Source organism: Cololabis saira, chromosome 2 (genome assembly GCF_033807715.1).
Source record: "Cololabis saira isolate AMF1-May2022 chromosome 2, fColSai1.1, whole genome shotgun sequence".
Lineage (NCBI taxonomy): Eukaryota > Metazoa > Chordata > Actinopteri > Beloniformes > Belonidae > Cololabis > Cololabis saira.
The window spans coordinates 13057199-13081285 of record NC_084588.1 but is presented as its reverse complement, the minus strand read 5'-3'; the positions used below and the strand labels follow the sequence as shown (position 1 = coordinate 13081285).

The 24087-nt window shown below is 42.9% G+C and overlaps 1 protein-coding gene across 4 annotated transcripts in view; it reads right to left on the bottom strand.

The window, feature by feature from the left end:
- The window catches only part of pacsin3 (protein kinase C and casein kinase substrate in neurons 3), a 53920-nt gene that overhangs the window by 4343 nt on the left and 25490 nt on the right, over window positions 1-24087 (bottom strand). For 3 of the 4 annotated variants that reach the window (XM_061738175.1, XM_061738157.1, XM_061738165.1), the window contains 8 exons: window positions 20622-20722; window positions 18873-19029; window positions 18235-18470; window positions 17372-17527; window positions 14383-14558; window positions 11875-11995; window positions 6352-6494; window positions 2773-2942 (listed from right to left, as the gene is read on the bottom strand). In XM_061738175.1, the coding sequence (XP_061594159.1) occupies window positions 2773-2942; window positions 6352-6494; window positions 11875-11995; window positions 14383-14558; window positions 17372-17527; window positions 18235-18470; window positions 18873-19029; window positions 20622-20675 (1213 nt within the window). In that variant the 5' untranslated portion in view covers window positions 20676-20722. The remainder of the gene's footprint in view (window positions 1-2772; window positions 2943-6351; window positions 6495-11874; window positions 11996-14382; window positions 14559-17371; window positions 17528-18234; window positions 18471-18872; window positions 19030-20621; window positions 20723-24087) is intronic. The other variant, XM_061738183.1, reaches the window with a different exon arrangement.

Genomic DNA, 24087 nt, shown 5'->3' with positions numbered 1-24087 from the left:
TCACTGATAGGATTTTATTTTCAGTGAACTTTTATTTATTTGTCCTGTTTCTTTATTTATCAGGTTGTATTTTTTCTACTTTGTGATTTTATAAGCTAAGAAAACTTGAAGGACAATGGTACTTTTGCTGTTTGCACTGTTATCCCACTGTTTAAGCCATACAGTTTGAATAAATGTTGAATCTGTTCTTACATTTCAAACTTGTTTCATTTGACTCATTACAGTTTTGCAGTACAGGTGGACTAATTTAATTGTTTTTTATTAATTCAAGTTAATTGGTGTAGTTTAGTAGCATTTAGTATTCTTTTAGAGCAGTGTTTTGGGGGCTCCAAAGACTGAATGTGGTGATAGATTTATAGTTACAAAGGTTGAGTTAAATTTTTAGTCCATACCGCCCATCCCTACTTCAGACAATGATTTAAATCAGGTCATACTTCATACAACAACTGCTTCTCTAAGATCATTGCTGATGTCGTTCCTCTTTGGCATTGTGTTACCATTCCCATGAATTTTTCAGACCAGCAAACTGTCAAAACTTCTGTTTTTATATTAGGTGCTCACAAACGTTGATGATGATTTAACAGGATGTTTTCTGCTCACAACATGGCTATTTCATACAAAGATCAAAACTACACTTGAAGTTCCCATCGTGCACATCAGATGCCAGGATAGCAGATTTATAAGATTTACTACATTTATGAGCATCAACAACAGTGTTTTCATCATCATGGTGTCACCAGAGGACTGCGTTACTGTTATTATACCCTCAAAGTGATGGACGACAACAAATCCCCCAGGTACCAGAACATGCCTTCACAAATACTTCAAATGACATATATCCCTTTGTGTTACTTGAAGAGTTTGATATTAGTTTAATAAACGATAATCCACACAAACGTGTGCAGTGGGTCAGACAGATGAGACCACCCACAAACAGTTTTATTTACATGACACTATCCCACCACGCTCAGGGTTAATGGGTTGAAAAGGAAATTGAGCCGTGTATGTCTTCAAACTATGCCACAAAACTGTTCCTTCAAAATAAAAGCGTCAACTCTGCGTTCTCCATGAACGTATAAGACGCCACAGATGGCCACTTGCAACGGACTCCAAACCACAAATGGATAATTCAGCGCTGCTTCCTCCTTTTAAAAATATTCTCGGCTGCGGTTGGATGGTTTTGGCTCAGGAAGATTCCTAAGATTAATGATAATAGCAGCTTTAAATCTTGCTTTATTATCTTCTTTAGCCCAGCTGTCGCAACATGTAGAGATGACTGTCATACTTGAGCGTTTTTACGCCGTAAACGGGTAATCTTTTTCTTTAAGTTGTTTTTTTTTTTAAAGGAACTAATGATTCATCAATAATTATTACCTCAGACTGTATTATTTTAATAAATGTCATATAGAGTCGTAGTGAAACAGCATGGGAATGCTCCGTTCCCAGTAAATGCAGCGCTGGTTGTCACGGAGACCGTGGGATACGGTCCAAACTGGACGGTTTGAAAAACTTGGCCCAAACGTTGGTAGTTGAGAAGGGTCAGTTTATATTTAGATAGTGAGCTGAAAACTCGCACTAAAACTGCTGGGTGGAAGAAGGAGGAGGCGAGAAGCAGCGAGGAAGACGAGGATGTGGGAACAAGGTCAACCAATACAACACACTCAAACTTTTAAGTTCCTGCTTCCTCATGATGCTTTAAATATGTTTTTACAATTAGTGAGTTTAATGGTTATTTACTTTTTCTTGAATGATAAATGTTGATTTATTCATGAATGCTTTTTTTTCTCTTCTTTTTGGTCAATGGCTTTTTTTTTTTTATTTAAAACTGTGTAATGCATAATGTCGATTAGATTTTATGTAATTGTATGAAGAGGGGGAAAAAAAAGACATTGGCCCAAACACACAAACCCGGTCTATAAAACCACATCAAAGTTCACCGCAAGGTCACCTGGATTTCTCCCGGCATCCTTCCACGACCTCACGACATTTTCAATTCTATTAAACGCCATTATTCCCCGGATGGAAATTTAGGTGAAGACAATGGAGGGATTTGTTGAAATAATCAATTTTCTCCAAGACGGCAACATGCACAGGCAGAGGTCAGGGCGTTGTCAGGGCGTCGTCATGGCAGCGGCGCTCGTCCTTCATTCACAGTCTAAGGAGGTCTAAGGAGGACGCACATTAACAGCACTTTAAATCCGTCTCCGCTGCATACACGCCGTAATCTGTTCACGTTACCAGAAGATGTCAATTAAAACCTCAAATCTTTTCACAATGATCCACAAGTGACAGAAATGTGTTTTTTGTCACATTCACAAGAAAAAAATGAAGTATGAGATTTAAAATAAAAAGATCCTCCTCCTTGTGCTCGGATAAGTAAACTTGATTTTGTTTCAAAGGTTGTTCAAACTAACTGACCTGAACACAAAGGTTTATTTAGCTGCAGTACAGCCGCAGACTCTTCAGGCTGGACGTGAAAGTCGTTGCATGTTTCTGTGACTCGTATGGATCACTGGTGCATCAGAAAGTGCAGCCTGAGGTCAGACGTAACGCCTTTAATCACTCTGCATTACCGTCTTACTGCAATGATCGGCGCTCACGCCTGCATCCGACGTGAGGGGGGGGTGAAAATGTTTAGGCGAGACGTCACAAGTAGAAAAAAAATGAATGATAAACGAAAGATTAAAGAAAACCTCTTAAAAAGAAAAAGATGGATTGAACGTGTCCCCTGTGAGGCCCCGTCACAGTAAAAGCATTAGTGCGGGTTAATACCTGCTTTAAAGCTGAGCTCGTCGGCCTCCTGGCCCGCGTAATCGTAGAGCGCTCGGACCAGCACCCCCTCTATCTGCTCCTCCTCGTCCTCCACCTCCCCCACGCCGTTCACCGCCAGAGGCTTCTTAGGGCTCTCCTCGTCGGACCAGTCGGACGAATAATCCTTCACCCTGGAACAGGAGGAGGAGGAGGAAGATCAAACGGACCCAAGAGCATCTCCGAGGCAACAGAAGGAAGCAACACAAATACCAAAAAGTGATTTCTCACATCTGTGACTGTAAAAGGAGTCCAGCGGGGTCATTTAAACAAATCTAAATGGCTAAATGGGTTTTTATTCCTTAGATAGGCAGTTACATCAGACAGCTGGAGGGCGTGAAGATGTGAAAGTATTGGAGGCTCAGACTAACACAGCGAGAGCCCAGATCTGAGCTGCTTCAATACTCATTTATTTCAACATCGGAGGGAGTCGTCTTCCCCTTTTCTTTCATGTTGGAGTAACTCTCTGTAGGAGCCCCACAACCGGCTGCTGATTCATGTTCGTTACTGATCAATCTCAGTGAGACGCGTCAACATGATGGCATAACTTTTAGCCTTAAAAGTGGACGTATTAAGAGAAAAATGATCATCTTCTGGGTTTGAGAACATAGTTGTGTGTCTAAACTTTCAAAATGCTGACATCACACAACCTCCTCACATTGCTGCTGCACAGATCTGAACATTCAGGATTTAGTGAGCCCTTCAGATCTGCAGGGAACCTTCACACGACAAACCCAGATTACAGTAGAAATATCAGTCTCCAGATCGTTATCACGCTGCATCTGCGTTTGTCTGAAGGAGGTAGCACCGATCTGTAACACCCATAAAACTCTAGACCAACCAGGAGTGAAGGGATAGGGAGGAGAAGCTCCATCCTCCCAGAGAGCAAGAAGAAAAAAGAGAGAGGTGGGGGCAGAATATGTCTTCTTTATTTGTGCAGACAGATGTCTTAACCCGTTTCGGTGGTTTATCATCTAAAGGGAAAGACTCTGCAGCGAGTCCTGCGTTTGCAGCGGCGTCTGTCTGCAGCCAAGTGTCTGTGGGTCGGAGGCAGGGGCTGGCGGGACGGGATTAAAGAAGAGGACGAGCCGGTGATCACAGCTGCCAGGATTACGTGGACACACTGGAAAGTAGATAAATCACCAGATTTAAAAAACAAGAAAAAAAATCTTGTTCCACTGGCAGATTTTTCTACTGATTTCAAGTAAAAATCTACTTGAAACAGGTGAAAATTGTTGTTTTTTCCAGTGATGAGTCTTGTTTTAAGTCTAATGAGATTTTCTTTACTAAAATAAGACATTTTAACTAGAAATAAGACAAATATTCTTGTTAAGATTTTTAGTTTTTGCAGTGATCCATTTTACTTATCCTGTGACGGACAGAGTCATATTGATAAGTTCAGAAAAGTGTTTTTTATTGTTGTGTTTTGATGTATTTGATGTAAGCCCAGTGGATATTTAAAGCTTACAGAAGGCTGCATTTAACTGCTGCTATGTCATTCCTGCAGTATTTCTGCAGGTGTTTTGGTCACTGCTATTATTTGTAATATATTATATTATTTGTAATCAGCACAAATTATCTGTCCCCATATGATAAAATCCATCATCCCCCCTGATTTTTTTTTACAACTCGAGTACTGGGCTGGACCCCTCAGGTAGAAGAGGAGATCATCATCTCCACCCCCCCACCCCGAGGGCAGCCAGCTGAGGTGGTTGCGGTGTCTGGTGTCAGGTCCAGCCGGGCGGGGGCCCTGGGGCAGACTCAGGACACACTGGAGGGATTGTGTCTCTCAGCCGGGCTGGGAAGGCCTCAGTATTCCCCAGAAGAGCTGAAGATCGTGGCTGGGAAGAGCAACATCTGGGCCTCTCTGCTCAGACTGCTGCCCACGTGACCCGAGCTCAGATAAACGGAGGTTACATGGTTTAAAAGCAGCATAAACACAGGCAGAGGTCCACTTTTTTTGTTTTGTTTTTTTTAAATTCTCAGTATTATTTTTCCTCTGGTTTGGTGTCGTCTGGTTTTAAGCCTTTACCAGGCAGCAGATCTGCTCCGTACTTCTCTCTCTGGCACACAAGCACAAAGCAGCTCAACGAGACGTAATTGTAGTTGTGTGTTTAGTCTGGAGTCGACAGCCCACAGACACTCGCTGCTTTAAAGCTTCACAGAAACAACCGCCGGCTGCGACACGTGTTTGTTTACATGTCGTGCATCTCTGCGTTCGTAACGAGCGCGTACAGGAAGTCAAAGCTCTTTAAAACCAAGTGGAAAACTCTATAAAGCCGCCGTCGTCCCGTCCTGGCCGCCCCTTCAAGGGCCTGCGTGAAGATAAAACCCAGATGAGGTGGAGAACACTCTCCTCCGCAGTCGGCCTCATACCTGCACCTGAGATGACCTGAGAGCTCGTCTAGTTCAACCTCACACTGGCAAAGATGTAACCAACGTCAAACTGGCTTCAAGGTTTCTAACGTTTACCTAACAACCAGAACAACTGCTTTTATTTGACTGTAAATGTTGTTTTATTAGTAGAAATGTTTCAGCTCCTAATGACCATGACCTTTAAAGCATCGTCTTTGTTGTTGTTCCTCTGTAGGTTTTGTGTGTTCTGACACCAGCAAGACCTTTTTATTTTCTCTTAAAATAACAGAGTTGGCTCCACTTGAAGAAGTATCCGATTACTTTTGTGAAGCAATGTTTCGCTCTTCCGTCTCCGGCCCCCACGTCTGGACTCTCGTGCCGGTCGCGTCTCCTGACAACTGCGTGTTGCTCGATTGAACAACGTCACAAAGATGAAACCGACTCAGAGCTGCAGCGGACATCAGGCAGAGACCGGAAACAGAGTCCAGAAAGTCACCAAGAGAGAAACGAGCAGTTCCTGGCGCTGCCGCTTTAAAGGTTTCCGACTCAAATATCTCAGGATGAAATGAAAAATCAATAAATCAACATCCACCTCGTCATTATAACCGGTCCAGAGCTTTTTTTTTTACTCCTTTTTGCACTGATGCCGGCATGTTTGGTTGAGAAACTGTAACCCCAACATAAAACTTCTGCTCCTCCCTCCCAGAAGTCTCCACAGCTGATCTGACTCTGTCCAACCTCACCTCCTACATCGTCCTCCGTCACACCAACTGCATCTCCTCTGTTCCCCTCCTGCATCCTCTACAAATGTAGTCACCAGTCTCCTCTTGATGTCACCAAACCTTTCTCTTCGCTGCTCGTACCTTCTTCAGCTCTACTTCTTGCAGCCTCACCGTCTCGCCTCCGTCGCGTACCGACTGATTCTCTTGTGCTGCGACTGACCTCTTTTCTTTTGGCCCCAAAACAAAACAAAACTTCTCAGGATGCCTTCAGGATAACGGGAGCTTCCATTACGGCGGATACGACACGCGACATGAACGTGTTCAGATCAGTGACCTGATCACTGACAGTCAACAGCTGCACGAGGAGGACAAACAGCTGCACGCTTTTACAATTTTAGGAGCAAATTGGACGAGGACTCCGGTCCTGAAGTGAAGCAGGACAGTGATGACAGTCGGGTGAGTCTACCTGTTGGTCTCCGTGGTGATGGGACTCGGCGGGGAGTCCACTCCACCCGAGGGGACGATGTTGGTGAGGGTGACCACGTTCTCCTCCGACTGTCCTCCGCGCTCTTTCCTGCTGATGGAGCGACTCGCGTCTGGAGACCACTCCTATACACAAACAGACACACACACAGAGAAAATTAAACATATTTTCTTGTTCTGACAACAAAACCCAACCTTGTGTTTAATTCATTAAGGGGGTTTTGATGGAATCAAGTTTGATTTTAGTTCATGTTGCAACCAAAATAACAAATTTACCCTCCAGTTTAAAGAAAAAAGACCAGTAGTTTAAACTCTGTTTTGACAAGTTTCTGCAAAGTCTCAACATTTATTTCAAAATAAAACCTGATCAAGTGAGCCACCCCCAGACCATAATACCACCACCACCAGCTGGAACAGTAGGCTCAGGCAGGGGGGATGGTTTACTTCAGCATGAATCCACACTCAGACCACGTCACCTTCTTCTTCCTTTGCTCCAGTCTGCATGAAAACTGAAGCCTTTGTCCGCCCTTGAAACCACGCGCATAAATATTTACTCTAAAGCCACCATGCAGCTATATCACATCTGTCCACACGGGGGCGTGCAGACAAGCGTCTGAGACGGCAGTGCCCCGTGTGGTCAGACATGGTACTGCGATAAAGAGCGCTTTAAGCCTAAACAGGAGTTTATTTCCAATAACTTGAGTTCTGTTCACATTATTTTAGTTTCATTATTAAATATTGTCATTAACCTTTTTTCTTGAATAACTCCAGCTTTAACATTTACCGTAACGGCCCGAATATAAGACGACCCTGATTATAAGACGACCCCCTCTTTTTCAAGACTCAAGTTTGAAAAAAGTCTTTTTGAACACCAAATTCAATTTTTATACAGAAAATAATTACAGTACATCTGAAACAAATGATTATAACAATATATTCGAGAAAAAAAGCCTGTTATTTTGCCTCATTCAAATCATCATCTTGAAGTTTGCATCATAACTGGCCGATCTTCAACCAGCTTTTCTCCAGATTGTCGCTACGTTTCTCCATTATCTGTTATCTCTTCTTTTATTTTCTTCTCTTTTCTTTTTTACCGTTTTTATTTTTCTTCTTGGTGCCAGGGGTTCCTTTGGCCTGGGGAGTTAAGTTCACCATCCGCTTTAAAGATATCCGGCGCCATCTAGCGTTGTGAATGGGTATAACGTCTAGACCCCGAATGTAAGACGACCCCCACTTTTTCAGTCTTTTTTCAATGCAAAAAAAAAATATCTTATATTTGGGCCAATACGGTAAATGTTCTCATATTACAATAATTACTTCTATTTTTTCCAACTGAATTCCTTCCTGCGGATGAAAGTTCACCACCATCCTCCCAGGTTGACGGTTCATCCAGTTCTAACAGTTTCAGCAAGCTCTTTAGTCGTGTTGTTTAATTGATGCTAATAGTGTCACTTTTCTAAAACAGAACATCTTTTCCACAAAAACGGGTTGCATCGGCTGACAGGAGCGAGGAGCTCCTCACTGCAGCCGGAAGACAAAAAAATGATTTACTGAGGCTGAGGCCTATGAATCACTGCTGTACTTTTCCAACAGGAGGATCATAAATACAGAGCAGGAACTGCATATAATTAGAAAACATTTGCAAAGCTTAGAAAACACTAACCCCTTAAAGACAAAGAGTAACGCCCAAGGCCGAGCCAGCTCAGGTCAAAGCTCCACTTCTACTTTCTATTATCATTCTTAATATTCTTACTTTATGTGCAAACTGTACATGTTACAAGAGTTTTTTTTTTTTTCAAATATCAGATCCCTGTCCCCGATCACACCCATACAACACACACACTTAACACAATAACAGGGTGCAGCTGGGAGGGAAAAAGGTAGCTGGAGATACAGTTACTGGTATTTACAGTCTCAGAGGAACTGTGCACTACAACAGAGGTGTGTAATCAAGCCACGTCCCTAAAGGTCCAGAAATAATACCACATACATACAACCGTTTAAGATCTGTGCTGCTCTTCACCCTCTAACAGCCGACATCTTTACGCAGCAGGAGGATTAAAGTTGGACTTGTGAATGAAGCCGGTTGGACTGGGAGTCCTCACGAGTACAGTAAGGCCGGTGCAAGTGTGTGTGCGTGTGGGGCAGGACAATGGTGCTCTGTGTGCGTGTCAGCGGCACTGTGGGAACGGCGGGAGATTCCTCAGAGGACAGAAACACAGAGATGCACTTCTGTCTGCCAACTTCTTCCTCCGTCTCCAACGGTGGAAAATAAAACACAAAAGCAGGCCGGCTAAACGAGTGTTTACTCGCGGTTAAAGTACTCCGACATGTGCAGGGGCCCGTATTTGCTCCATCTCCCATAAATATTACACAAATACTGTGGGACCGCCATAAGAGTCAGTTTACTTAAATAAAATAAAGTTTGTCACTGATCATTAGTCCACATAAATAAATAAATGTTTCCTGTTGCAGCTGCTTACAGCTAAACTGGAAACAGCTTAAAACAGTATTCAGCATCAACACACTGTACATCAGCGCCACATGAGCCTCGTTCACGCCGACGCCTCCTTCTGTCCCTGTGACATCACCAAAGGCGCCGCCGCTGCTGCGCCTCTGTTTGACCCAGCGAGGGAGTCACGGAGTACGGTGGCCGAGACCCGCCATTGCTAAAAATAAAAGTAACGCTGCAAACAGAAACAAACGCCGCTGCAAATAAAATAAACGCTGCAAATATAAAGAAACCCCGCTGCAAATAAAATAAAAAGACGACGCAAATAAAAAAGCCGGAAGTGAAGTGAATTACCGGGGACTATTTTTGCTGATGCACCGGTGTTGCACATTAAAAATTACACGTAGCGACGTTGAACACTAACCTTTTCACTTATTTTCTCGTTCGTTGTTCTTCTTATTCCTCGCTCTTCTTATTTCTTCCTTTTCACTTACGTCCTCTTCATCTTCTTCTTCTCCTCTCACGTAAAAAACACCGGTGCATCAGCAAAAATAGTCCCCGGTAATTCACTTCCGTTGTGGCTTTTTTATTTGCGTCGTTTTTTTTTATTTGCAGCAGCGTTTCTTTATATTTGCAGCGGCGTTTGTTTTTATTTGCAAAGCGTTTCTTTTATTTGCAAAGCGTTTCTTTTATTTGCAGCGGCGTTTCTTTTTATTTGCAGCGTTTCTTTAATTTTCAGCAATGGCGGGTCTCAGCCACCGTAACGGAGGCATCAGAGGGGGAGAGACATGAGAGCTGTGGACAGACAACAGGGGACCAACTCAGTCCGTGACAGCGATGGCGAGAGACGGAGCGATGGGTCGTCTGATAGTAGCGTTCGGGCCTGCTGTCAGGCCTGCTGTCAGGCCTGCCGTCAGGCCTGCCGTCAGGCCTGCCGTCAGGCCTGCCGTCAGGCCGCCGGGCCAGGTGGCACGACAGGCCTGAAGATGATACACCTGATGTGATTACTGTGCATTTCCACACCCTCTCCCTCTTTGTTCCTGAGTTCCAGTCAGGGGATCATCATAGAGGTGGTGTCGTCTGACTGTAGCCGCTCATTCAGTGGTAACTGAATAAAGCACCCCGTGACCAGAAAGTTAGGGACCCGTTTCTGTTAATGAAACGTAAAATAAAGAAAAGGGCTTTCTTCAGACCGTGGAGCACCTTGTAGCGTTGTGATTCACCTGCGCCTTGAAGCAGTTAGGACTGAACAGTTTCAGCAAGGTCATGTTTGCGTTAGTTTACCTAAAGCTGAAGCTGATGATACACACAACGTGACATGAGAGCATGGCACACATGATGGCTGACCAGCAGGGAAAACAATAATCATATCATCATCATATAAAAAAACCTGAAACAGTGGTTAGCGGTCCTGATCGCAGTCCACTCACACAGGAGCGCTGCAGCAGTCGACGGTGTTTCTGACTTCATCGTACGGATATAACGGTATAAAGTGAGCCGCTGATTGATTTGGTTCATGTGCTGGGACGAGCTGTGCAGCTGTAAACTGATCGGCTGACACATCAAAACCTAAAAACAAAGTGTAAGTCCGACCAGGATCAAACCACGACAGCTGGGTGCTACAACTGCAAGTAAAAATATTCAACATTTCCTCAACAGGAAAAGAAAACGTTCCCCGACTGTAGTTGAAAACCACATTTACGATGATCCCCCGACTGGCACTGGGGAAGAGTGAGGAGTGTGAGGGGAGAACATAACGTCAGGTGTCTCACCTTCAGGCCTGACTCAGGAAAACCTCTGAGGAGATGAAAGAAGTCACTGTTTCTGCAACTTTTCCAACCGCAGTGAGCTAAATGAAACCAGAACAGGCTCCCACCACTTGAATGTTTTTCCTGGTTTTTGCCAAACCGAACAAAAGCTCCATCAGGACAGATTTACACCTTTTTCTGCTGTTTTTAGAGTAACAGCACATTTTCACCAAACAAAGAATTCAACATTTGTGGAAGAAGAAGAGGAAAATTCCCCTGTGACATCACCCCACAGGTTTTCTGAAGTCTCTTTTTCTTCGTTTTGCAGTTTGGCAGAGCGAGCAGGAACACGCCCACCTCATGTCACTCACAGTCTTGGCTGACTTTGCTAATGCTAAGCCTCTGTGGTGCTGCTGCATCTGGTGGGACCACCATCGACTCCAACGCCTGAGTTTTACAGCCGCTGGCGTGGCGTGGACAGACTGACACATTTACGTGCCCAGTAGGATCCAAAAATAAACTTTTTGTTTTTTTTCAAATTACTTCTCTAAAGACAGTCTGCAGGTCCAGAGGTGAGGCAACAACAACGTAGCATGTTTCCTCCAACAGTTCCTGCTCTCCAGAGGCAGCTTATGTTAGGAATCAATCTGGTAAAAATGAATTTAGACATTCCCTCCGGAGGATGAAACAAAAACATAATCTGATTGTATAAAAAAGATGTGACATAAAACAGTGACAGTGGGAAAAAATTCTATCCGGTTTCACCATAAGGTCCTGGACTCTGAGCATCATCTGCTGCACAATCTGTTGTTTGTTTTTCCACATCTGCAAATGTTTGTTTATCCCCAGCTGCCCCGTCTGCATCATCCAAGTAAAACCTGGAGATTTCCACCAACATATATATGAACCTGAGTGTGTGTGCATGTGCATGTGTGTGCGTGTGTGTGTGTTCAACATTCCTGACCCCACTCAGTGTACTGAGCTACAAAACAAGGCTTTCACTGGAAACCCATTTAATATTCAGCGCGTTTCTCTCAGACACACAACTATTTCACAATCACGCTGGACTGACCTACAACCATTCCTCACGGAGCAACGAATCCATAACCGCCTCTTTTTCTACCTTCAAACCGAGCCCACGCGCTACAGTTAATGCCTTACTTTTCTGTGTGCCAATAATTCGACGACGCCAACACATCAACACCTCCACGACTTGAGCAACACACGCCTACTGAAGTTCTCTGCTCTGAGCTCCTTCAAGCTCCCAACAAAAAGGCGAATGAATGTAAACAGCGTGTGTCCGCACCTCGAACTGGGGCCAGTTCATGCTCATGCCGGGTCCGTGGGTGTTCCTCCACCATCGCAGGTCCTCGCCGTCGTTGGCTGCTCGGATGGTCTGACCCAGGTCCTGGTACAGGATTTTGAAGCTGGTGGACAAAACAGACCCCCGATCATCACGTCTCCCAGTAAAGATCAGACCAACAAACATCCCAAACTGAAACCCTTCAGCAGTAGGCCTGTGTTGAAAAGATCGATTCTCCGATTTTAAATCGATTCTCATATTAATTCCTAAAAATCGATTCATATGTCTAAAGATCGATTTAAAAAAAGAAAAAAAAAATCTTTTTTTTTTTTTTTCATCATTACATTACAACTTTTGGTACTTTTTTGTTTATGCCCAACAAAGGAATATTTTGTTGGACACGAGAATAACTGGTGCCATGTTTTTGCCTTTAAATATGTTTAAAGGTATGAAAACATTAAAGTTTTCAGTTATAATTGCATAAATTGTCTATATTTCTTTGCTTTATATACTGTCTTGGGGTCACATTTGCATAAATGTTAAAAACCAAATTCTCATAAATGGGGAAAAAATAAAACCGATTTCATCCGTCTCTGTTTCCTCCCTGGATCTGTTTGGTAATTCTGACCCACATGATGTTTCTGAAAGCAGTTCTATCAGCATTCTGGGAGCTGATTGGTCCTTACAACATCATTAGCTGCCAATACTTGCTGTTGAATCTCAATATAATACTAGTATTAATATGTTGCAGAACTACAGTCATATAATTCATGCAACAGCTCCTAAAACAGTTTTATTAACAGTAACCCAAATCAATATCGGATCGAATCGGATCGAAGCGTGATAATCGATTCTGAATCTTAAGAATCGGACTCGAATCGATTCTTGACATTTGAATCGATCCCCAGCCCTATTCAGCAGCATCATTCACAAGTCATGAGAGGGTTTGCATCTTTATTTATAGGACATGTACTCATATACCCCTTTTCCACCAAACCCGTTACAGGGCTGGTTCTGGGCCAGTGCTGGTGCTGGTTCACAACTCGTTCAACTTGCGAACCAGCTGAGAACCGGTTTGTTTTTTCACAGTTCGGGTGCTAAGGGGAGCCACGTCATAGCGTTATTGTAAACATCAGTTATGCTGCTGCGTTTGCATTGGCGCGAAACTGAAGCAACAACAACGTATTTGCCCTAATACGGACTTGGTCCACGTAGCATCCTCCGTGGACCATATCAATTAAAGGGGACCTATTATGAAAAACAGGTTTTCTTGCTTTAACATATATAAAGTGGTCTCCCCTCAGCCTGCCAACTCAGAGAAGGAGGAAAGCAACCAAATTCTGCAGTGTCTGTACAGCCGCCCGGATGATCCATCCAGTGTGATGTGGATCTACGAGCCGTTCAGATTCTGCTCCCGTCGTTACGTAACGACGTGCGTGATTTACATAGTTTGGCCTCTGATGCGTGAAACCACACCCACAACTAACTCCGCCGGCCGGAGCTTCCGCCATTTTTTTCATAGCGGTGTATCGTGTCATTCAGGCAGCCAATCAGCACAGTGCCTCATTATCATAGCCCCGCCCACTCAGAATCCTGCATAGATAATGAGGTTAGAGAATGGGAAGATAAAGACATGGCTCAGAGGCTGAATTTCTAATTTGTTTAGCAAAAACTATCAAAAGCTTGTTTTTAAGACATTCAAGGCCTGTTTAAAATAGGTATTAGATGATATAATAGGTTCCATTTAATTCCGCCTCCTCCGCTTACATAAGCAGTTCTTTCCTCCAGCCCAGCAAAGAGTTGGTGTTACCCTGGAACTGGTGTTCTGGCCCAGAGCCAGTTCTTTGTCAGTGGAAACAAAGAAACCTGGTTCCAAACTCAGCGCTGGCCCAGAACCAGAACCAGAACCGGTTTGGTGGAAAAGGGGTAATAGTGACACATCACTTGAATACCAGAGCTTTAAGGTGTTTTAATGTTGTGGTCGGGAGATGATTTAAAAAACAAACAAAACAGCTAAAACTCTCCCACTTCACAGGTCTGCTGGCTCAGGTCAATATGGATTTATTTTAGCGGCCAGACTCGTGTGTGGGGGGTTAAGTTAACTCCAGGTCAATGACAGGCTCTGCCAGGCTGATGTTTGTGAGTCAGAGAGCAGCGTGGGAGGGCAGGTGGTCTGTCATCAGGACTGATCATTACTCTGCACCAACAACTGCTGGTGCCTTCACGTCCAGTCAGAGGTGGACGCCACGATAACACTTTAGTCAAGTTTCTGTGCAACTCCATCATTGTAAAACATGAAGCCTTTCTCTAAAGAGCAGCTCAAGGTCAACGGGGACTCAGACTTCACCACGGTAACAGAGCCTTGTTCAAATAAAACCAGAGGTCAGCAGTTAATAGACAACAGCATGAGTTGCGTATTAACCCCTCTGTACACACGCGTCAGATCCATGAAAGCGCTGCATGCCTTCCCTCTGGGTCACCCGACCTCCTCCCTCCTCAGGATGTTCTCACCCCTCTTTGACGGACAGGTCCAGGTGTGTGTGGATGTCCAGCAGCACGTCCTTGAAGAAGCGCAGCCTCTTGCGCTCGGCCTCCTGGGTGAGGTCGAACACCTGCTCCATGTCCTCCATGTAGCGAGGGTTGCAGCGGTTCAACTCCTCCAGAGCCTTCGTGTAGCGCTCTTTAGCCTGCCGCGCAAACACAGACGAAGTTAAACGGATGAGGAAACTCTTTATTCTCACTAAGAGAGACAAGTGAAGATACTGTCTTTCAATCAAATTGTTGTAAAAGCAAAGAAAATCTTCAAAACATTTGTTATACAACTTTACAGCATCGATTGAGGTTCTTCATCCTCTCTTTCCTGTTCCCGGTCTCATACAGGACTGTCTCAGAAAATTAGAATATTGTGATAAAGTCCTTTATTTTCTGTAATGCAAAAATGTCAAACATTCTGGATTCATTACAAATCAACTGAAATATTGCAAGCCTTTTATTATTTTAATATTGCTGATCATGGCTTACAGCTTAAGAAAACTCAAATATCCTATCTAAAAAAATTTGAATATTCTGGGAATCTTAATCTTAAACTGTACGCCATAATCAGCAATATTAAAATAATAAAAGGCTTGCAATATTTCAGTTGATTTGTAATGAATCCAGAATGTATGACATTTTTGTTTTTTTTTAAATTTCATTACAGAAAATAAAGAACTTTATCACAATATTCTAATTTTCTGAGACAGTCCTGTATAAAAGTGAAATGAAAGTAAAAACTGAGACCTTTGAAAGACAAATATTACAATTCTGTGATCCACGTGTGCAGCTATGCAGTTGGATAAAAAATAAATAAAAAAATTAAAATCCACTCTTGTCCTTCTAAGATTTGACATCTAAATACATAAAAAAAAACACATCTGGTCCTTTCTAGATGTTAAAATGAGTTAAATAAAACAATGTTACATACGTGTCTGAAAAGAAAGAAAAACCTCTAATTTCAGTTCAGTATGTGAAAAACTAAATAAACCCTTAAAGCTCCCACGGGAAGCACAAATACACCTGACAACCTGATCATCAGCAGGTCCGAGTTCCTCCTTAAAAACACACATTAACACAATACCAAGGAGGAAAGACATCAGCAGAGTCTTACAGCAGGGATGCTCAACTGGTTATTATTATGTGAAAACTATAACAACTATCTCTCACCTCACTTTTTATGCATGTTACATTTATTTGAACTTAACATAAAAACGTTTCCTCTGTGAACTTAAATTGTGGAGTAAATACAATGTCAGACTGAATAAAACTGATTCTGACCAACAGAAGGAGCAGCTGCTAAAACGTCCTCGTCCAGAAACAGCAGCATGACCTCAGAACAAGCGTCTGAAGGAGAAATAAGCAGCAAAATGTTTATTTTCCTTCCCAACTTGATTGTTTCTGTGATCGTTAGCAGCCAACAGGACGTGATCAGTTGCACAGACGTTCAACATTAGACGCTGGAAAAAGATTAACAAATGCAAAAACAATTCCATGTTTTTCTCCAAGTTCCATGTTTTTCTCCATCCCAACTGGTTTATCTCGAGATGTAACCGTTAGATGATCAGAGAGCTCCAAGTGCTACGTCTCACACTCTACAAGCCTCAGTTACTATATCAGATGTTAAAGTTTATAGACGACTGAGGAGGCTCAGTCTAGAAACAGCAGCATCTGAACAAACCACCAGACTTCTGCATCCTCTGCACACAGAAGAATGTTCAAATGTTTAGCTTTAATACACAAACAGATTTGAAAAGACAGAGTAAATTACCACGATCCTCACAGACCAACTGTGAAGCACAGCGGCAGAGAGGTGATGGTATGGGCTTGTTTCACACCCGCAGGACTTTGGAGCTCATGATTGACTCAAAGACTATCAAAGTACCGTCGAGATAAACATGTGTTCAAAGGCTAAAGCTTGGCTGAAATCAGCCGACACAACAGGAGCCCAAACAGACGAACACATCGGCTACGTCTGACCAACAGACCTGGGAAGGATTATCCACGACCCGGTCAAAGTCCAGACCTGGACCTGATTGAATCACATTGGAAGGACGTTTTTTATCTACATCGCACCTAAAACAAAGAAAACTTGAAGTCATGCTGGTGAAGTTGGTTCCAGAGGTCACTGAATAATCGGGTCGCTCAGTTTTTCCACACACTCTTTGTACATTTTAGCTGGTTTTAAGACCTGGTATGGACCACGTTGTGGTTATTATTGAAAAGTATATTTTGTGGGTGAAAGACTTAAACATTATGACCCTCGTCTGCCTGATCAGACTGCAGGGCTCGTGTCCACACAAAAGACCTGATGCATCTCTGCGACTTCCAGCTACGAGGCCACGTTGGGCGTCAGGTACATATTCCTGCGTCCTTCATACTTTTCCAGGAACAAGCTCTTAATGCTTAAAGCTCAGTTTGTCATGAGGTCTTGCCCTTGTATTCAGTCCTGCCTTGTTCGTCTAGAAGACTTTTTTCCACAACATAATTCAGATTCTTTTGTTTTCTCAGAATCACACTGAAGCAGTGATGCGACCGCAGAGCATTTAGACTGGTTCGGACACGCGAGTGAAGCTCCTCCAGGTGTGTTCTGTCTCCACAGTGTTTGAATGAGTCACGACGGCGGATCTGACATCTGACATCCTTGCTGAGATCAACATTGTTGTGGAGGCTCTGCCCTGCTGCCCACTGATCCTGAACCGTCTCAGGATTTCCCTGTTTGTTCCTCAATTTCTCTGCTGCTGCTGCTGCTGTTGTGTTGGTGTGTGTGTGTGTGTGTGTGTAGAAACACACAGAAAAGGCAAGCCTGCTCATGTTCTGAAGGCAAAAACAGGGCCGGTGTCACACCCAGACTGGTACCGGCGGGGCTGCTCGTGGGATTATGTGCGTGCATGTGTGCGTGTGTGCATGTGTGCGTGTGTGCATGTGTGCATGTGTGCATGTGTGTGTGCGCGTCTGAGCCTTGTACTTTTTCGGCCTCCTGGTTGCAGCGCTCCACCCGGGCCGAGTATTTGCGGACTTCTTCCTGCGACTTGGACGGGTCAGCCTTCGCATGCGTTTCCCTGGTAACCGCCGTCCACTCCTCTTTCCTCGTCTGGTGGTAGCTCTTCTTACTGGACTCCACCTTAAACACACACAACGGTACACAGCCGAGTGATAATCAACGCACGTGCACCTCATCATCTCTTATAAAATGCAGAAGTATGTGTCAAATCTGAATGGACCACCATCAGACATGTTAAATAATAAAATACTCCAGACCCCAGCGGATGATGAAGGTCTCCATCCGCTCCCGGGATTACCGCCAGCCGATGTCAGCAACTATTTTACTTATGGCTAAGTATCTTACCACGAGGGACGTGCCTCATACCATGGGCATTCAAGGTAATAACTGAACTATGTTTGGGTTTCAGCAACATTTTTGCAGGTTTCAGTGGGAATTCAATTCGAGCGCCAAAGATCCAACTTCTGGGTTGAAGCCAACCAGGAAGTGTGAAAAGTTGCATCTCATTCGTGAACCACCAGAGGCTCCAAAAGTGAGTCGATCTCAACTGACCTCCATGTTAAAATGTCCAAATAAACATATTTACAGCCTGATTTAAGAAATCTTTGGACTCCGTAGTTGGATTTCACATCAAAACAAAAGATTAAAAGAAAACGAGTGAAATCACAAAATGGTTTAATGGTTGAAATGGTCCTGCAACCAAAGACCCGCCTGGTTTAATCTTACTAAATGTAACTGGTAAATCACGTATTGATGATCTTATACGACAGTAAAAACTGTGCAGGCTGCAGAGGCCTCGACGGGACATCTCCAGAAAAAGCCCTCACCTCTTTCAGTTTGCGGACCCAGGGTTTCTGAGCTTTGCGGAAGCCGTCGTCTGCGTCTTTGGTCTCCCTGAACCCTCCGATTATCTGCTTGTGGAAGGCGTCTTTCTGCCAGTTGCGGACGCTGTCGCTGTCCTCGCCCGCCAGCCGCTCCCGCAGCTCCAGATGCAGCTCGCTGAGGCGGTCGGCCGCCTGCATGAACGCGTGCCACGCCTTTTCCAGGGTGCCGTACTGAGGCCCTGAGGAGCAAGCGGAGGGGGGCGGACCACCGTTAAATTATCAGCAAAAGAGCGTTTTGTGTTTTAGTGACTTTGCATGACGACTAGAGACGATGTCAATTAATCCATCAATCTATCAACCAAGAAATCATTCATGTGCACCAATTTCTGCCATTTTAATTAACACATTAGTCAAATCTGAGGCAGAAACATCAAACCTGTGCCTTTGCAGATTCTTAAATATGAACATTTTATATTTTTTCATGTCTGTTATGTACTAAATTGTTATTTTTTGGGGTTTAGAGCTCCGTGCAGCCAAAACAGGATATCTGAGGACGTCATTTAGAGTTGGAGACACCAGTTTTCTGACAGGAACATTTATAACCAACAGAAATGGTGAAATTAAACACGAACTGAACGGACCTTTCTCCACAACGCCCCTCCACTTCTTGGCCCAGTCGCTCAGCTGGAGAGCGTAGCTCTTCTCTATCTTGGCCCGCTCCTGGAAGCAGCTGACGAGCTCGTTGCAGAGTCGGTGGCCGTCGTCGATCCGCTTCACCGTCCTTTTGTAGTTCCCCGGCTGCAGAAACACACACACAAATCAAGTCTAAACAACTACTATTACCTGTTGCTCTGCTGGTTGAGTGCAAGTTACCAAACTAACATGATGCATGATGTCAGCGCTAGCTGTAATAATACGTGGAGTGAAAGAGTTGAGAGAGAGAGTGGAACTGTAGTGTTTGCACATGGAGGGATGTGAATCCGCCAGTCACTCATCAAAGACTCATTACACGCCTTTGTCTCCATTTAAACACTGCAGACCGACTCTGACGGCCTCGCCGCAGCCTGACCTTCCCAGCTGTTCTCCTCACACCAACATAAACTACAGTCCCAAACCGTTGGTAATGACTTTAGTCTGGTTTGGCGCAGCAGGCCTAAACTAACAAGAAACCTTCATGAAGATTAATTCATGCGTGAGTATTCCAGAGGTGTTGACAGCTCTAGCGGTGGCAGTGCGTGTTGCTGACAGTTTGTGAGGGCGAAGGCATCGCATAGATGGCTTTAAAATTGTTCCACGATCTATATCTTTCCACCTCGTCTTCTCTTCAGAATTACGCGTAAACAAATGATAATTGTGAGATTTTCCACTTCTGAACCGCAGTTCTCCTGGTATGGAGGATTTTTTGTGCCAAAATGAAATAAATAAATACATCATTAATGAATTAAAATGGGAATTAAATATATCATTAATTAATTAAATGTGTCATTAATTAATTAAAATTAGAATTAAATATGTCATTAATCAAAATAGAATTCATTTTAAGTAAAAAAATATATTTATTATTTCAGCATTTAATTAATTAATGACATTTAATTAATGATTTCGTGTTGTGTGTGAATCATGAGTTTCACACACAACACGAGTGAAACTGACAGTTTTACATTTCATGATTCACACGCAACACAAAATCATTAATTAAATGTGTCATTAATTGATTAAACGCTGAAATAATAAATATATTTTTTTACTTAAAATGAATTGTATTTTAATTAATTAATGACATATTTAATTTTAATTAATTAATTACACATTTAATTAATTAATTATATATTTAATTCCCATTTTAACTAATTAATGATGTATTTATTTATTTCATTTTGGCACAAAAAATCCTCCATATCCTGGTTCACACCTCTTCTAAAACCCTCTCAGCTGTTTACTGGCAGCCTCCACAGAAGAGAAGAAAGATCCACATCCACAAATATCTACCACCTACCAGCTGCTGTTATGTCAGCTCAGCCTTCCTATCTGTGTGGATGCAAGCAGAGAAAAGCTCAAATGAAAACATGAGCTCTCTGGTCCCCATAAACCTCAGAGAGCCACTGGATCCGTTGGTCTAAATGCTGCTGTGAAGGTTCAGTTCTCTTACAGCAGCTTCATCTTTGAGGGTCTAAACTACGAGCTGATGATCATGTAGGCGTATACTCTATATCTGATTTATACTCAATTTATCTGACGAAGGCATCTAATGTAATTACCTTTAACCTCCCAAAGCTTTTAAAAATAAGAGTAAATCTGTTTGATGAATGCAACACTTATATGAAGCACGGTGACTGTTAACGCTGTGCAGACCAGGGATCGTTGCTGGAAGTCAGAGACGACTACTTTACCTCCCAGAAGCTGTCAGAGCTCCCGAGGTCGCTGAGGTCTCCGTCAGAAGACATGTTGGAGTCGCGCCTGCAGCACAGAATGATGGCGGCTGCTGAAGAAACTGCAGAGAGAAAGAAAAGGAAACAGTCACGCGTCAAACTGGCATTTAGAGAGCAGAGTGCAATAAAAACAGTGATGAAACCTTTTTAGAAAACACCTCCGCACCAGCCTAAACTCCCACCAGTCACAGATCTCAACGAGGTATCAACCCCGGGCGGGAGATCGGGACAGGCGGACGCTTCCTCAGTTTTAATTTCCACTAAAAGCTCAAAAAAAGCTCCACAGTTTTCCCATTCAGCCCTTTCATAAAGGCCACTGCTCATGCTTAAACACAACCTGGTTCAGCAGCTGTATTTAAAAAAAAACTGAAACCTAAAGTAAGTTTTAACCAACACAGCAAAAGATTTTTTTAAACATTTAAACCAATAGTGGAAAACAGCTGAGGTTAAAGACATTTTAAGACTTTAAAACAGCAGAAAAGTGATTAAAAGTCATTAAAGTGCTACAGAGAGAAACACATCTGCTAATGCAGATCAGGTGAAAAGTTGTTATAACATTTTCAAGTCCCAACATGAGATGTTGCATGAAACAAAACGGATCGGGTTGAGATTTGTTTTTAGAGAAAATAACGGCTCAGCCCTCGAGTCTGTGGCAATCCTGCGGCATCCACCGGAAGCTGTGGCGTACCCATCGCTCTCTCTGTGTCACTTCCTGGTTTCCCTCCAGCATCCGGGAGACCGTGTCCACCAGTCATGACTGTGTATTCAGAGGAATCCACAGAAATGAAGAATGGAACTGCTGAGACGGGCGGAGGGATGAAACGCCGCCTGAACAGGAGCCGCGTCTTCTGCAGCGTTTATAAAGTATGCATACATTTACTCGAGGACTGCATTTAAAGCCACGCCATGTATTGTACTAATGAGTGGAGATGGTCCGGCATGCCTAGCAACGCCACGTCGTCCCACTGGTGGGGTCAGATTAGGGCTGGGCGATATATCGAGATTTTAATATATATCGATATATTTTCAAACGCGATATGGTACGAGACAATATCGTTTATATCGATTTAAAAAAAAAAATATATATATATATATATATATATTTTTTTTTTTATCATTTTGATATAGCTTATTTTGTGACAAATTGACTTGAATGTTTTATTTGAGATTTGCACAAATGTTTTGTTATTTGCACAACTGTCAACCTCAGTGGAAAAGTCTGCCTGTTACTGTCTACATTGTATTAATTGCACAGTGTATTTTAATTCAATTGTTATGCAGGAAAGGGATATTTGTTTTATTTTATCTAAGAAGCATTTTTATTCTATATATGCAGGCAGTTTATTTTTATTTCATTTGTTTTATAAATTTTGATATTGTACAGACCTCTGTTAATAAAGGTACCTGTGTGACATTTGGCACGAGGCTTTGTATTAAAACTGATTGTTTTTTTAAGGGTTTGCCTAAGAAAAAAATGAAGCTAACAGAGATGCTAACAGAGATGCTAACAGAGATGCTAACAGAGATGCTATGCTATAATGCTTTGGGGGAAACCCCAATTATGTCACAGAAAAAATATCGATATATATCGAGTTTCGCCATTCAGCTAGAAAATATCGAGATATGACTTTTGGTCCATATCGCCCAGCCCTAAGATGTGCCTTTACGTATTTTAGAGGTACTTTTGGGCAACTTTATGGGCATCTATCATGCACTACTTTGGTTTTCAGAGAGAAATACAGTGTAATCCTGGATTTGTTGCTGTAAAGCAGCGTTGATTTGTCGCTGCACCCCAGACACTAAACTGCTGGCTGTGAGTTTCCATCCAGGTCATCTACTGAGCAGGTTCACCTGAGTTACCTGCTCACGCGGCATGGGATGTCAACTAATCAACCGTTGCCAGGCAACGACAGACACAAACACAACCAACATGTTCGCAGAGATCTCTGCAAATTCCAACCACACCTTTCTCTCTTTACTTTCAAAGTAAAAGTTTCACTTTCAGTTTAACTAATTTAATGTTTTGCTCTCCTCTTTATTTAGTCTCAGTTCATACATAAGTGTCACTTTCTTTCTGGGTTTATTAAACATCTTTCAATTCCATCTTCCATTGAAGAATTAATTGATTTCCCTTTGGGGAATCGATGAAGTATTTTTGAACTGAACAATTAAAATGCTTTTATTATATAAGATGAATAATCACATACGTTTTACATTTGTTTAATTTCCTCATATAACGGCAGGATTAAACAAAACGTTCTGCTGAAGTCAGATAAAAACCTTCAAGTCCAGCGGATGCTGCAGAAGCTCTGTCCTCTTGGGAGAAAGAAAACCCGGGATGTTATCGTCAGAGCGGACCGAGATGATGCAAAAGAACAAAAGGTGCTCATCTGCACAACAACGCCACCTGAAAGAGCAGCTTTCTCTGAGCTCTGCGGCGAATCTGCTGAACTCTGCCAACGGTTCACTGTGACCCGACTTTCCCATACCTCCACTTCCTCTGTGACGTCCTCCCATTGGACAGAACCCCGGTGTCAAGGCCGGACAACTTCCTGTTGCACACACAACAAGCGAGAGGAAATCATGCCACCGACTTCAGGCCCGACTGCGTTTTCTGATCTTCTGTCTGAAATAGACCAGAAGCTAACTGCTCGTGAGGACTTCTTTTTTTAGAGCTGACGCTTTGTGGGCAGTTTTTTTTTAAGTTGTGTCTTGTTTCTTTGGATGCAACATCTGCAAACGTTGGGCTGCAGAAAACAATTACATGAAACTACCCCATAAATTCTTCCAACTCATGTCAGAGCATCATGGCTGCTACTAAAAATACACCAACTGATCAACCAGTGATTGGAATTGGGTAATTCTGAAACCAACATATCAATATGTCATCATCAGTAAAAGCATCACTAAAGTACGAGTCTCACTTTCATCAGAAGGAACATTTTTCTCATTTTTTCCCAGAAAAAACCAGCTAAAGCAACGTTGGACTCCCGTCCTGGTCGTTTCTGACAACAATTTTGTGTTTTTTCAGGGGGCCGTGCCACAACAATCATTAATTTTGTTCACAGAGCTAACAAAGGCATTTAAAAAAAAAGAGAAAATTAACACCTTAAGAGGCTCAAGAGATAACTTCTATAAAACTTGGAATGCCATGCTTTCATTCATGGACTCGCTCACATCTCTGGACTCATTGTAACTGATGTATCTTTTTTCTTCTTGTATTCATGTTTTATTTTACCTTATTCTTTATCTGTTTTTCACTTGTCTTGTTCTAGCGGTGATCAGCTCTCGCCTCTCTGGACTGTCTGGTCAGTGATTATAACATACTATTGATGCCAGTAACTGGCGGTGAAGGATCATAACTAAGTCTCTGACTTGTGTTCGTTTGGGGTGGGTGTTTTATTTATTTTCTGTTGTTCTTTAAGGG